Source organism: Camelus ferus, chromosome 1 (assembly GCF_009834535.1).
Source record: "Camelus ferus isolate YT-003-E chromosome 1, BCGSAC_Cfer_1.0, whole genome shotgun sequence".
Taxonomy (NCBI): Eukaryota; Metazoa; Chordata; class Mammalia; order Artiodactyla; family Camelidae; genus Camelus; species Camelus ferus.
Window position 1 is genome coordinate 121667030 of NC_045696.1, and position 13529 is coordinate 121680558.

Genomic DNA, 13529 nt, shown 5'->3' on the forward strand with positions numbered 1-13529 from the left:
CCCAGCAAGGACTTGGGGTAAAGACAGCTTCCGTGAATAAGCCTCCTTTATAAGCACAAGAATCACGATTCTCTCTCCCTGCTGTGTGATGATGGAAGTGCCCCAAACGTGCCCGACACTAGCATCTGATGTCAGGCAGAGTGCTATAATTTAATAATGCTCATCCATAATTTATCACCCTGGACCTGCAGCACACAGAATTGATACATAACTGAGTGAGCAAATATTTCAGCCCCCAGGAGGAGCCGAATAACTCAGAGTCCGGGTCTTGGAGCTTAGAAGAAAAGAGGCAGCTTTATTACTGTGCCGGGCAAAGGGGACTCACAGCAGGCTGGTGCCTTCAGAACTGTGAGCCCACCTTGGGGCTGGGGTGGGGTGGGTATACAGCCAGAGCTCAAACAATAAAGCATCGATAACGATCAGCAGAATCATTTTCTCATCAGAAGTCTCAGAGGGGCGTCATGATGCCTCCAGGAGACCAATTCTATAGAGGCCAGTGGTTGTCACTCTTCCCATCTCTTTATCTTGTAATCACTCCAGGTGTGGTCTTCTTGGTATTTAGCCTACTTTGTAAGGTTACAGTTCTGTGACCTTCTCCCTGGAGAACAAGTCAGAAACCAAGTATGATTACAGCTTTTGATTACTGGAATAAAGCAGGAACAGTAAGATCGATAGCTTTAGTTTTAACAACGGGCCTGGAACTGTAAGTAGCAACCGGTCAGTCAGGTCAGTTGACCGTTTTAAGGGCAAGGATGAGAATAAGCAATCTGTTAACCTAAATGTGGCCATTTTATTAATCCTCCTTCAAGGAGACTGGTAACTGCCCTTTAGAGTGCTCTGTGGGGATCCTTCCTTAGGCCTGGAGATGGAACTCAAGAGGGTTTTGTTTTTGTTTTTGTAATAAAGTTGTGTGTTTTAAATGTATTTATTTATATTTTTTTTAGTGGGGGAGATCAATGGGCTTATTGATTTATTTAATGGAGACACTGAGGATTGAACCCGCGACCTCATGCATGCTAAGCATGCTCTCTACCACTGAGCTGTACCCGGCCCTCCACCCCCAAAAGTGTTTTTTTAATGGTTATTTGCTTACTCAAACGAACACTTACCAGACTAATGGGGCTCCCTCATATTGTTAAGACAAACCCCAAAGAGAAGCACACCACCAGCTTCTGCAGCAGCCGGTGTTAGTTTCCGTGCGTTTCAGGGGCCGTGCCTGGGGGGGGTAGTGTCTCACGGACTTCACTGTGCATGGAAATCTCATGGGCTCTTGTTAAAATGCAGATTCTGATTCGCCCGATCTAGGGTGGAGCCTGAGATTTTGCATTTTTTTAACAAGTTCCTGGGTGCTTCTGATGCGTGCTAGTCCTCGGACCGCAGAGCAGCGAGGCCTTCTTTGGGTTCTGTCCTGGACACAGGCTGCCTGCCTGGCAATCCTGGTGTCACTGCTTACTAACCCTGTGACTAGGGGCCAGGTGAACTTGGAGCCTAATTATTTCATGTGTAGAACAGGACGGAGGGTTAGTGTGAGAATTAAAATAGGCACGTATAAAACCCGTAAAACTGGGCACGTGGAAATCTTCCAACAAATGTACATCATCATGGCCGCAAGACGACGCAACTTCCCGCAACATCTGCGTTAGACTGTGATCTCAGCTTTCAGACATTCCAGTCCCGTCCTTCCTGGACCCTCCTCCAACCCGCCGTCTTCACCACCCCCACATTATCTCCAGCTGATACACTAGGAAAAGGAGGGGGTGCTGTGTTGGAAGCAGAGAGGTGTGAAGATGCCATCCATGCTGGCTTTGAAAATGGCGGCAGGGACCGTGAGCCAAGGAACGCAGGTCTAGAAGCTGGAAATGCCACGGAGGCAGATTCTTCCCTAGACCCATAAGAGAGGGCCCGGCCCCGCCAGCAACTTGCCTGTGGCCCAGCGACACTGAATCTGGACTTCTGGCCTCCAGAACCATGAGAGAATGATACAGATTTGTACCTGGCTGACTCATTGCTGTATTTTTCCTATTTCATTAGGGCCGCACCAAGATTGCTCCCTTTTTCCTTCCCACTCTCCTCCTAGAATGCAAATTCCCTAGGGCACGGTCCCCTCTCACTGTATCCTAGCAGCTGGAACAGGGCCTGGCACACAGTGGATGCTGGATAGATACTGGCTGAATGAGCGAGTTGCAGCCACCTCCTCCTCACTGCCTCCCTGCAGGAGCCTGCATACAGTCCCTTGAGCTCAGCAGTGCTCCTGTCCACCCACAGCTCCACACTGGAGATGAACCTGGATTCTGAGAGGTGAATACAGGCAAAATCAATCCCAGTTTGCCACTGACAAAACAATACAAGGGAAAGGCGAGCCCTCGCTCTTAAAAGCAGCAAGTCACTATTGGAAAAAGAGAAGTGAACATGTGTTGATTGCAGAGGAGGAAATGAAATCTGAGAGGTTAAGTAACCCGCCCAGGGTCACAGAATAAGGATCATTCTTCAGGTTTATATAACCAAACTTTATATACAGTGTGATTTCAAGTTTTACTGAACAGTGGTTCTCACAGTGCTCCCAGGGCGACCGGCAGCTTATCACTGGGAACTTGCAGAAATGCACATTCCCAGGCCCTGTCCCAGACCTACCGCAGCAGAAGCTCTGGGGGTGGGCCCAGGACCTGTGTTTTAACAAGTGTTCCAGGGGATGCTGTGCATATGTGAGTCTGAGAACCGCCGTCCTCTACCATGCTGCCCTCAGCATCTTCCAACCCTCCTTTATCCTGGGAATATTTAAAAAGGAGAAACCTACTTGCAGTGCCAACTGGTGCCTGCTGAGGCCCTGCAGGCCTCAAACTCCCAGCCCTTAGGCGTCTTTGAGAGATAAACTACTGAGGGGCGTTTGCCTCAGCAGAATTAACAGCCCTGGGAAATGGCTAGTCTCACGGTGCCTCAGGCCGACTTGTCACAGCCCACGTCTGCTCCTTATTGGGATCATAAATTCCACCACCCTGCTTTTGTCAGCCCACGTCTCCATCTTACTGAGACGTAAATCGTCTCTCCTCCTGTGAACCAAAGCCCCCACCCCGTTTACAGCCAGTCAGAAATCCGTCCCCTTCCCCTTTGTGCTCAAGCCCTTCCCCAGTTAACAGGCCCTGCACACTCACCCTCGCGGCTCTCGCAGGCCCCTCTCGTCTGTGTGGCCCGCTGTTGCCTGTAGCTGGGACCTAATAAACTTTCCTTTATTCTCAAATTTCCCTTGGTAAAGTCTTTTACCACCCATGACGCCAGCCCTCCTTGTGTCCCCCAACACTACTCCTAAAAATATTTAAACGTTAAATCAGACGACCCAAGAGTTACCCTTAAAAGTGGAGACTTGCCTGGAGCATAAAGCCGGGAGTAAAGAGAGAAAAGATTAGTATTTCTCATAGGAAGGGAGTTTGAGAGAAAACTCCCCCAAATGTTCATCCCAGTCCCACCCCCCTCCCACCCACCACAGTCCGTGGGCCCCTTAGCACGTGTGGGACGGATCCCTGGCATCCTGCGCAAGCTGTGGAGTTATGGGAAAGTCTTGATTTTAGGGATGCTCTGAAGGGGACAATGGCCGGATGTCAGCTTGTGAAGGGAGACAGACATTATTTTATATTTTCTATCTCACACGAAGGAAGGCAGAGGCGAAAAGTGGGATCTTGGCAATTTTAAGCCAATTAGGTATACTGAAGGCCAGGAGAGGAAACAAAAGATTTTCAAATAAAACATAGTATCTAAGGGTGACACGAAGTTTGGGATGTTTCAAAAAACACTCAGGCAAAATGAAAGGAGTGGAGAAAAGATTTCACCTTCTTTCAGAAGATTGGCAAAGCATTAACAACTTCAAACAGGGGAAGTGGGAGTTCAGGACAAGTCTCCCCACTGTTGTGTGTATTTGAAAATTTTCCATAATAAAGATTTTTTTTTTAATTTTGGGCGAGTCGGTACTTAGGTTTGTTTGTTTGTTTGTTTGTTTCTTTATAATGGAGGTGCTGGGGATTGAACCCAGGACCTTGTGCATGCTAAGCACACACTCTACCACAGAGCTGTAACTCCACCCCCTCAAAAAAATTTTTTTTAAAGAGAAATACAATCCTAATGCTCAGATGAGAGGTAAGACATGTGAACACTTGAACCTGCTGAAGGCGTCTGTTCCAGGGACTTGCAGTTAAACCACACCATGGTTTGATCTGAGCTGAAGTCACTGTCACCTGTAGGTTCCAGAATGCTGACCCTAGAAGAGAAAAATCCCCAAATTCGTACGTTTAAGGATAGCCACACACATAGTGAAGCAGACATACTTACGCTAAGGAGTCAGATAAGCTGGGGCACTGGACAGATAAGGTGGAGGAGAGGGGGGAGGGTCCAGGAGATGCCCACCTCCAGCACAGAGGGGCTTCACATCCTCTAAATGGGCACCAGCAAGAGACCGGTTAGAACCCAAAAGCGGCAACTGTGCGGTAGCGAGAAGGACCTAACCGGACAGGACCCAGTGCTCACTGTAACATAATTAACACCTCGGTTTAGGCCCCTCCATGGGTGTTTCTGTGTGCATCACGGGTAAGGACACGTGCAAAGGGGCCAAACATGACTAAGCACTCCAGGGACAAGAGTCGTCAGTCAACCAAGAGACCACCTCTAAGCGAGGCTGTAAGAGAAGGGGGCAGAGACCACCGCTCTCCGCCCCTGGATCAGCCCGCCTCCTGTTCTTGGAGGGGTGCTTTTCTTAAATAAGCCCTTTAAAATCTTTCGCTACACAGCGCACCGTCTCCCCCCTGCAGTCTTATCTTTTGGGTAAGACAAGGACTGGAGTCATTTTCCTTTCCTTTTGGGGTAACACTTAGACTGAAAAACAAAATCTTATTTATCTAAAATTCAAATTCAACCAGGTGTCCTGTATTTCTATTTGCTAAATCTGGCAACCCTACCAATATTCTGTTATCTAACTAAAATTTGACACTATGATCAAAGATTGATCCAAGTATATTTTCTACCTCAGTTCATGTCGCCTTCCTCCCCATCCCACTCAGCCTCTGTCTCTCCTCCTCCGTCCTGATACACTTCACCCCCGTTTTCCTTCCTCGTGTCTGTACCGTATGGTTAATCTCCTCCACAGTCAATCTGTTTCACTCACACAAATCAATGGAAAATGAGACTGGTGTGTGGTAAACCTAGATTCAAAACAAGGTCAAGTTAACGTCTCACCGGTGTTGGTGTTACTGCCTTTCTTCCCAGCACCAGACGCACAAAAGTCAAGGATGAGGAAGACCGAGGAAGGAAAGGGACAGGACAGGGGACAGGCAGCCAGTCCAGCCCTGAGTCCTCCCAGTTTCACCAGAGAGAAGGGTATTTTAGTTCCTTAAGATGTGAATCCAGGTAATTGATCATTTTTTTTTAAAAGAAAAGACAAATTTTATCTTGCAGAAGTGATTTTTTTTAAGAGGGGGCAGGAGAAGCAAGAGGAGGAAATATTAATGCCCAGAGCCCTTTTGCTAACATTTTGTAAAACAGAATTTCACAAGGGTTCCAGTCAGTCCTCAGCCCCTGTAGGTGGTGGGTGCATCGCAGACTTATAAGGAGAGGTAAGTCTAGAGGGTGGAGGGAGTACCTGGAATGCTGACATGAGGGTTTAGTGTGAAAGAAACAGGGCTTTTGGCAGGAAGAGAGGCACCCAGGCCTTCAGGGACCTCAGTTGTTGTGGCACAGCAGGGTGTCAGGACGCCACCACTAGGCATCTTGTTTGCAGGTGACAGAAATGTGACAAACAGGGAATTTACTGGGTCTTGCAAATGAAAAATATTGCCTGCCTTATCCGTAAACAACGGATGTTGCAGGCCTCGAGTCATCACCTTGCAACCACTCTGCCGGTGCACCCAGAGGGGACTTGGGGTGGGAACCGGTTGCCCACCATCCAGCCCTCGGTACTACAGACGCCCTGCCGGTGCACCCAGAGGGGACTCAGGGTGGGAAAGAACAGGACCCTGGCCCCAGGCAGCTAGATGCAGATCAAAGGAATGATTTCAGTGAGCCCAGACTTCTACACCTTCCCATACATAGGAAAGTGCTAAATTCCTTAACTTGAGATGTCTCGTTTTCTTCAATTAATAGTAATCTTTTGATGTTCCAACTACCTGGTCTTTGTTGCAAAAACTCCTATATATCCCGACCCCTCCCCTGCCTCTTCGGAGCGGCCCTTCAGAGCAATCTGAGAGGCTGCCATCCCAGGTTCAAAGGGGGTGCAAGTCCTCAGAAATGTCCACCAAAAAAAACATAATTCTCAACTTTTAGGCTGTGCTCTTCCCCCCCTCCCCAGCCAAATGTCTCAGGACAGAAAAGTCCAGGAATTGTCTAGTTTCTAGTGTGACTTTCTTCAGGGACTGAAACCATGTCACATCAGCTCCATTCTCAGAACCGACTGCCCCTTGGGGGTTTTATTTGGCACCAAAAAAAAAAAAAACAAAACCAGTTTTGCGTATTTGCAGGGTCAAGGCCTGCAGGAAGGAAACAGAAAAGGATCCTTTCCCCCACAGAACCAGAAAAAGCCCCTTTGGGAAGTGCTGGCTGTCCGCGGGGTTGTGACTCCACTCCTGAACCAATTAATACACGGAAACCAGTTGCACCTCTATACACTCACAATGAAATGGCAGAAAGGGAAATTAAGGAAATGATACCAGGCAACCCTCTGCTTGGCTTAGGGACCCGGACCCAGGACAGGCCACCCCAGACATGCAGCCTGAAATAGGAGAAAGGGCCCTCCTGGCCCGTCCTCAGGCGCTCAGACTGCCTTCTGTGCGTGAGAAGGATGCTCTCCGGGCTTCGTTCGGATGCGTCTGTACCCGTGAATGTCAGCTCCTGCTCCTCGGACTACACACTCAGAAGTGAGGCAGCACAAGAAGGAGAAAGGAAAAGTCTGGTGGCACTGAGGAGCGACACGTCCAAAGCATCCCACGAGTGTCCTTCAAACCCAGGCTGCTGTCCTGCAAGGGGCCCTGGGCAGGAACTGGAAGGAAGACAAAATGGAACGAGATAAAATGCAGGGGCTGCGTGGAGGGCCAGTTACACTGCTGACTCCAGAGGCCTGACTGACCTGTAGGACTGGTTGCCAAGTCCCCTGAGAAGGAACCTCCAGGGACCTGGGGCTGCGGCAGGGTTCCTGGTCACGGCTGCCCCAAGAGTTTCTTTGGCAAGTTAGTTGCATAGGGTGTAAAAATGAATGGGTGGAATATTCATTGCGGAGGGAAGGATTTGGGGTCATATTGCCTGATTATCATCCCAGCTCCACCTTCCTGAGGGGAGGAGGGGTTTTTGTCCTTATTTAGTCTGGATCAGCCTTGTCATGGTGTCAGTGCACGATGGGTACTTCTGATCTGTAAGGCTAATTTTATTGAAATGAGGGCATAATGAGCAAAAGGTTACATTCGGACACTGGAAATTCTTGCCTTTTCTCACCTTTCTTTGTCGGTCTCCAGGCCACTCATCACCCCAAAAGGTGTGACCACTTATCAGCCCAAAGGTTCCTGTTTTCTTTCTCTGCCCAGGGACCGCTGGTGCTTACATGATGTGTGGTGTATTTGGCCTGTGCCCCTCCTTTCTGCCCAAGTCATGCCATTTGGTCTGTGTGTCTCTTTCTCTGCTCATATCTAGCTGTCTGCCTGCTCTAACCCTTGCTGCTTGCTCTTAGGACAGTCAGCAAACCTGACTGACCGACCAGTCACTGCTCCCAGCCCCAGCATCATGGTTAAAGCAAAAGTTATTGATTTTACTGTTTTTAACTTTACTTTGGCAATTAAAATTTATAATCATGTTTGGCCTCTGAGTTGTTCTCCAGGAAGAAGTTCCCAGAAGTGTAACCCTGCAAAACAGGCTAATTTGTCAAAAAGGGAAACATGCCACAGGTGTTAACGCGCTAAAAAGACTGGAAAAGTTACAACTACAAGTCTCTATAGAACTGCTGCCTGAGGACGTCCTGACACAAGAAACCTTGTGACAAGAGGAATGATTCTGTTGATTGCTGTTTTGCTTAAGCTATGATATACAATCACTCCACCCCATCCCCAAGGTGGTGCACAGTTTTGAAGGCCCCACCCTGCTGTGAGTCCCCTTTGCCCAGCCAAGTAATAAAGCTGCCTCTTTTCTTCTAAGCTCCAAGACCCGGTCTCTGGGTTATTTGGCTCCTCGGGGACAGGGCCGATCTTTCTGCAACAAAGGAGGCAGGGAACCAGGGAACTGAAACTCATTGCCTAGAGAATCCTTTAAATGTAACCTATGCCTCAGGTGATGCTTTTGCTTGAGTGATGGAAAAAGTTACCCTAAGGGAGCAGAATGTCCCACCAGCTTAACTTGTTGGACCACACTGAGAGTCCTGCCTGCTTGTCTTCTTTCTGCAAAGGGTTCTCTCCACCAAAGAGAAGAATGATCAGAGGGAGGAAGGAGCTTGCAAAGGGACAGCCAATGAGAGGAAGAAGAGAAGCCTCAGGAGACTGTGAGGGAGTGTGTAGCTCAGTGGTAGAGTGCATGCCTATCATGCATGAGGTCCTGGGTTCAATCCCCAGTAACTCCATTAAATATAAGTAAATCTAATTATCTTCTCATCCTCCCAACCAAACAAAGAAGCCTTAAGCAACTAAAGCAGGTTTGCCTATGAATTCTTTCCAGCTGGCAGACAAAACCCTCCTTTTGTGGAATCCCACTGGGGAGTCGTCCACCTGTCTGCTAACATTCCATCACCTGCTCAGCCCCCTTCTGCTATTTCACTCCGTAATAACACTTTATTGGGGGGGGGGGGGGAGCGGTAATTAGGTTTATTTATTTATGTATTTTAGTGGAGGCACTAGGGGTTGAAGCTGGGCACATGCTCTACCACTGAGCTATACCCTCCCCAGCCATGGAAGCACTTTGGTGAGTGGATGTAATGACAATGCATTGTTCTTAATCCACCCTCTCTTTTCTGGTAAGTGCAGCCAATTTTTCTTTAGATAACCTCCCCCTCCCAACCTTAGTGTGGTCTGAATGGGGCAGAATCAACTCCCCCAGCTCTAGAAATGGGCAAAGAATGAAGGCCCAGTGGTTTCAGAGAATTCCATGGCCATCGCTATGGGACTGGTTCAGAACCAGACGAGTGAGACTTAATCAGAGGACTTGTGCTGGAACTTTCCAGAAGACACACTTTTTTTTGTCCCACTGGGAAGGAGGTCAGCTTGGTCCACTGACCACCACTTGGAGAGCATCTTTCTAATCTCATCACAGAGAAAAGCAGATCCAAGAAAAGGAGAGAAACAGATGCCTGGTAACATGACTTGGGTACCTGGATCCAGCCGTGTCTGAAGCCAAAGAGGAAACCAAGATTTCTCACTTAAAGTCCTGCCACACTGTAAGGACATTCAGACACTCCTGTGGAGAAGTCTGGACGGCAAAGAGCCCAGCCTCTGGTCAACAGCCAGTACTGACTGCCGACCGCAGGAAACAGCCAAGACTTCCTCCATCAACAGCCTCACGGTAGCCTCACTGGAGACTGGAGCCCGGAGCTCCCAGCAAAGCTGCTCCCAAGTCCTTGTCCCTGGGAAGCTGTGTCAGGTAACAGAGGCTCGTCATTGCTCTCTGCCAGTGAGTGCTGGGGTAGATGTGCATGTAGCAGGAGGGACCTAATGCACTGAGAGGAATAAGACTCCAGCCTCCAAGACTCAGGAGAGGCAGGACTCCAGCCCCAGAAGAAGGGGCCACGGAGCTGGGGACCAAGGCAGGAACTTGGAGATGGAAACCGGGGGCCATCAGAGCAAGAGGAACCCCGTGCTGGCCTGAGTCCTGGAGTTGAGCCATGAATTCTGAGGGTTTCATCTCTCCCTGCCATGGAGTCCCCTTGACCCTTGATGCTAAGCCTGGGGCAGGACGGAGCCTGGAAGGTGGGCTGGTTAGTGGGCCAGTCCCCCTGCAGGGGCCAAAACCCGGGAGAGATGCTGGCTTCCTGGTCTGGCCCCAGCAGCCTGAGGTCTCAGGGGCTAAACGGCCCCAGGGTGAGTTGTCTGGTGCCACCAGACACAGAGACCGAGGGATGAGTAGAAATCACACCCCTCGGCAGACCGAAGGTCTTAGGACAACTCGGAAGTTGGGGAGTCCAAATCAGAGCTGCAAAGGAGGATATAACTGACACAGAACAGAGACATCTCAGGATGAAGGCGGGAATGGGGGGGACCTGAAAAGGGCAGGACCCCCAGGGCCAGCCAGGTACTAAGGACCAAGCCTTTACATGCATCTGCTGCTGTATTTTGAACAGAGCTTGCTGCCTCCCACCTCCAGATCCTGAGCCTAAAATCAAAGAGGGCACCTGGTGATCTGCATCTCTAGGAGTCCCCAGTCCTCCAACTGCTCCCGGGGCACCCTGAGAAGCCCTGCGCCAGGCAGAAAGACGGAGCTCACGCAGGACTAGGGGACTGGGCCCGTCACAGCAGAAGGAATCTGCGGAGGAGACGGCCTTGAGCCCAGAGCCATCCGTGTGCTCCCTGAGTCTAGTCCGACGTCTGCGTGTCCCGCCCTGACGCCCCTATTTCTCAAGCCCCCCTCCCCTGGCTCTGTGCTCATCTTTTCACCACTGAACGTGGAGTAGCTGTAAAATCATCACTATCATTTACCGAGCCTCTAATGTACTCTACTGACGGCACGTTTGACAATTCTGATGTCAAACCTGGTGAGGGGAATACTCTTATTATCCCCAAGGTCCAAATGGAGAGAACCCAGAGCTTACAGCAGGTGGTCAGCTGGCCCCAAATCACCCAGGAAATGGCAATAAACCTTTAGAAGTTGTCCTAACTGTACGATAGTGACAGGGGTGGATCCCTTTGGAAGCAGGCGTTTCCCCGCAGAAAAATCCCTCAGGTGACAGAGTCCCACTTAACGCGCTTAAGCTGTCATTTCTTTCCAAAGAGAAATGAGACGGAGGTGGTACCTTGTTTAATGACATCATGGATGCAGCTCATTTCCTTCTAAGGTAGAATCTAATTGAGGTTCCTTCGATTTTTTTCCTAAAGAACCCCTGCTATACGGTAATCTTCTAGAAACATCTACTAGAAGTCAGGGGGAGTGTCTATGCTGATTATTTCTTTCCTGTCATGTGCACAGGTGACCCACCCGTGCCCTGCGCATCTGTATCTCTGCCCCAGAGATGACGCCTGTCTAACTCCATTTAGCGCTGCATTAATTACAGCTGGACAGGAAAACTGGAGCCCACTGAAAAGTTCAACATATACTTATATGATCCCTACGATAAATACCATGCAGCACTCAAAAGTCATATATTTTAGAAAAGCTTTAGAATATTTAACATCAGGTACAGAATACATTATTAAATGAAAAAAAATCAGTTCATGTTAACTTTTAAAATGTCCTGGATATCACTCATATGTGGAATTAAAAAAAAAGACACAAATGAACTTATCCACAAGGCAGAGACAGACTCACAGACATAGAAAAAAACTCACGGTTACCAGGGGGAAAGGGGGTGGGAAGGGGTAAACTGGGAGCTCAGAATTGGCAGACACTAACTACTGTATATAAAATAGATAAACAACAAGGTCCTACTGTACAGCACAGGGAACTAGATTCAATACCTTGTAGTAACATGTAAGGAAAAAGACTATGAAAAGGAATATACATGTATGACTGAATTATTATATCGTACATCAGAAATTGACACAACATTATAAACTGACTATACTTCAATAAAAAATAAATAAAAACAGTTTGCAGAAGGAAGGATGAATGGTCTGGTTAATAAGACTTATATAAAGGGTAAGAGAAATAAAGGTGCATGTGAGAAAGTGCACATTTGTGTGTGTATTTTGTCTGTTGGTGTGTGACTGTGTGTGGGTGTGTGTGTGTGTGGTTGGGGGACATCGGGTGTGGGGTGTGCATGGAGGTGTCTCTGGGTGTGTGGCTGTGTTTGTGTGTCTGGCGCAGGCAGGGTGAGTTTATGTGAGCACACATTCCCCGAGGAGGGAATTAATAAGCCAAGGTGTTTGCAGGAAACTGAAAGTGTGTCCTTAAAATTTGAGCCCGAGACACCTTGTTTACCTCATCCTAGATCCAGTCTTTCAGTGAAGCTGCCGGGAGGATAAAAAAAAAAAAAAAAGAGGGGGCACCTGGATTTGAACTAGGGACCTCTTGATCTGCAGTCAAATGCTCTACCACTGAGCTATACCCCCAGACAGTAACATGTCTTCTACAAGTACTCATTCCATTCATATGAATTACACCATACTTGATAAATATCTTAGTGGCTGAGATTCCTCCTGAATTAACATTCATCCCTGAATCCCTTCTGGTCACACCACCTCCTGCTTTTCCCAGACCACGTGTGTGCACTCTCTTCCCAGTGCTGTGTTCTCAGTCTAGTTCCCCAATGTTTAAAAATACGCCTGCAGCTGCCCATCCATCTGTGGGCAGGTAGATGGGTGTTGTAAGTCTCACAGGTGCCACCAAGTGTCAGACATACAGGGGCTCTTAGCTGGGTATCCCCCAGCCAGAGGTTCGTGTTCAACTGGGAATTACAGGTGAATGTCGTGTGTGTGCGTGTGTGTGTGTGTGTGTGCGTGTGTTGTATATTATGCATGATTTCAGGAAGGAAGATTTTCAAAGGGACTTCTTCTGGGTGAACTATCTCATTTTACAGTTGAGGGGGGAGTGAAAAAGTCCCAAATCCACCTTTGAACACTGCTAATTCCTAGTCCTTTGAGTTCCAACTGGAGAACTTTTACTTTTCCATGTCTCCAAGACTGGGAAGAAAGGTGGAGGAGATCTCCATCATTACAGCAAGTTCTCCCTGAGGAGGCCCCTCAGCTGCCGAGAAACTCAGGGGCCGAGGGTAACCAGGGCCCCAGCTCACAGCTCCGAGGGCCGCAGACAACCCTTCGCAGCCTCTCCACCCTGATGTTCTATAGAAACCTCAGATCGCAGACCCAGTATGCCCCAAACCAAACTCGCTATCTTCCTGCCCAAACCTGCCCATCCTGCAATTTTGCTTCTTTATAATAACAATAGTCCATGTTCACAGAACACTTGCTGTGTGCCAGGCTCGGTACTAAAAGTTCTAGCCATAACTTCCCATTGAATCATCACCCCCAAATCCCACAAAATGGGCATTATGGTTAGCATACCGGTTTTGCCAGTGAGGAGACTGAGGCACAGCGTGGCCACACCTCTGGGAGGTGGCAGGGCCCCGGGTCCCAGGGAGGCTCAGAGAGGGGTGCCGGGCCTGCCTACTTCGCCATCTCATCAGCCTCCTCCTCGTCTTGGTGGGTGAGACCATGGTGTATTCAGCTGTTTGGCCGAAACATTAAACTCAACTGTGGGCTCCTTTCAACTCTCTTCCCCAATTCCATTTGATCTCTGGGTATGGCTGATTTTCCCTTTGGTGTCACTTACGTCCATCCCCACCGCTGCACTGCAGGGCCGCCACCTCCCACGTGGCCTCCCGGCCTCCACCCCTCACATCCATCCCCCTGCTACTCCCAGTGGAGCCGTTGAAA

General features: G+C 48.9%; 1 protein-coding gene and 2 non-coding genes across 5 annotated transcripts in view; 1 reads left to right on the forward strand and 2 right to left on the reverse strand.

Annotated features, from left to right (window-relative positions):
- Positions 1-373: 373 nt before the first annotated feature.
- The window catches only part of LOC106729072 (lanC-like protein 2), a 104082-nt gene continuing 90926 nt past the window's right edge, over positions 374-13529 (reverse strand). For 2 of the 3 annotated variants that reach the window (XR_004323388.1, XM_032489543.1), the window contains 2 exons: positions 4149-4246; positions 374-598 (listed from right to left, as the gene is read on the reverse strand). Coding sequence is in view for 1 of the 3 variants with exons in the window: in XM_032489543.1 (XP_032345434.1) it covers positions 564-598; positions 4149-4246 (133 nt within the window). In the remaining 2 variants the exon portion in view is untranslated. Of the gene's footprint in view, positions 599-4148; positions 4247-13529 lie in introns of those variants that run through there. The other variant, XR_004323390.1, reaches the window with a different exon arrangement.
- Positions 8500-8572, forward strand: TRNAD-AUC. Its single transcript has one exon. It is a non-coding gene; the product is annotated as a tRNA-Asp (tRNA).
- Positions 12135-12206, reverse strand: TRNAC-GCA. Its single transcript has one exon. It is a non-coding gene; the product is annotated as a tRNA-Cys (tRNA).